At 41.4% G+C, this 1,255-nt stretch overlaps 1 protein-coding gene across 1 annotated transcript in view; it reads left to right on the forward strand.

Annotated features, from left to right (window-relative positions):
- Positions 1-1,255, forward strand: part of LOC138974636 (uncharacterized) — a 5,687-nt gene extending 4,432 nt beyond the window's left edge. Inside the window, exon 2 of the mRNA XM_070347361.1 lies at positions 921-1,255. Coding sequence (XP_070203462.1) covers positions 921-1,255 — 335 coding nt within the window. The remainder of the gene's footprint in view (positions 1-920) is intronic.

The following is a 1,255-nucleotide window of genomic DNA, read 5'->3' on the forward strand; positions in this document are numbered from 1 at the left end:
GAACAGCTTCAGCAGATTTGTGTTCTTCATGCTGCAGAAGAGACGAACCCTTATAAATGAGGTTCAGTGATATGTCATCAGGGTTTTAATGTATTTGTTGAATTTTATGCGTGACTATAATTTATAACTGTGCAGATACTATTGCTGTTATTTTAACCACTATTGTAAGGGGCTGTGGCCTTAGACAATTAAAGATTTGTTCTTGTTCTTGTTCTTGTTCTCTCTCTCTCTCTCTCTCTCTCTCTCTCTCACAGCCTCTCTCTCTCTCTCACTCACTCTCTCTCTCTCTCACTCACTCTCTCTCTCTCACTCACTCTCTCTCTCTCTCTCACTCTCTCTCTCTCTCACTCTCTCTCTCTCTCTCTCTCTCTCTCTCTCTCTCTCTCTCTCTCTCTCTCTCCCCCTGCTATCCTGTATGCTTCTACTAGCAACAGTGTCACACACTGTAAACACTATTCAGTCACACAGAGTGTTCACAACTGGTCACGAAAAGTGTGTTGAAAAATGGAACACTTCACTGTTAACAGTGTTCCTATCTTTAACGCAAATTGCTACAACAAGATAAACCATCCGACATGTTTGTAGAAGTTAGTATAGCTAACACATTCTGTATTTTGATATATGCATGTATACTCAAATACATTAATCCCTGATATATATGTTTATTTTTCTACCTCGATCAGATTAACTTCCGTTTAGCTATTTCTTGAAAAATTGATGAAACAGACAGTGGTACGCACTAAACGGTATATGATCACTCAAGAGTTAATTCATTGTGGTTTCATTTAGAGATTCTGGAGAGTTTGCATGAGACAGTTACATAATAACATGTTTTGAAAACAAGTTATCAAACCGAAGGATGAATCAGTGACTGTGCGTTCATGTAAGGAACTAAATTAATTATGTTTTTAATATTACAGGATATAACATTCCAGAGTGCGGCAGTGACGGTACACTGAACGTCACAGAAACACACAGCATCACACTGACCTGCACAGGGATTACGGATGACTCAATGTACTGGGACTTACGTTTCTCTGACAGTACTGGGGGTAAGATCTTCCAATGTACCTGGTCCACCTTGTCCTGCAGGGTGTACAACAGTGACTGGTACGAAGTGAGCAGGACACAGTACAGCACCAGTACACTGACCGTCAAACACACCACCAGGGACAGCATTGCTGGAACAGTGCGGTGTGGCAGGAATGACTCTAGCAAGGCAGCGTCTTGCATCGTGAGTGTTGTTCGTGAGTGA

The sequence above is a fragment of the Littorina saxatilis genome, linkage group LG8, assembly GCF_037325665.1.
Source record: "Littorina saxatilis isolate snail1 linkage group LG8, US_GU_Lsax_2.0, whole genome shotgun sequence".
NCBI classification, from domain to species: Eukaryota; Metazoa; Mollusca; class Gastropoda; order Littorinimorpha; family Littorinidae; genus Littorina; species Littorina saxatilis.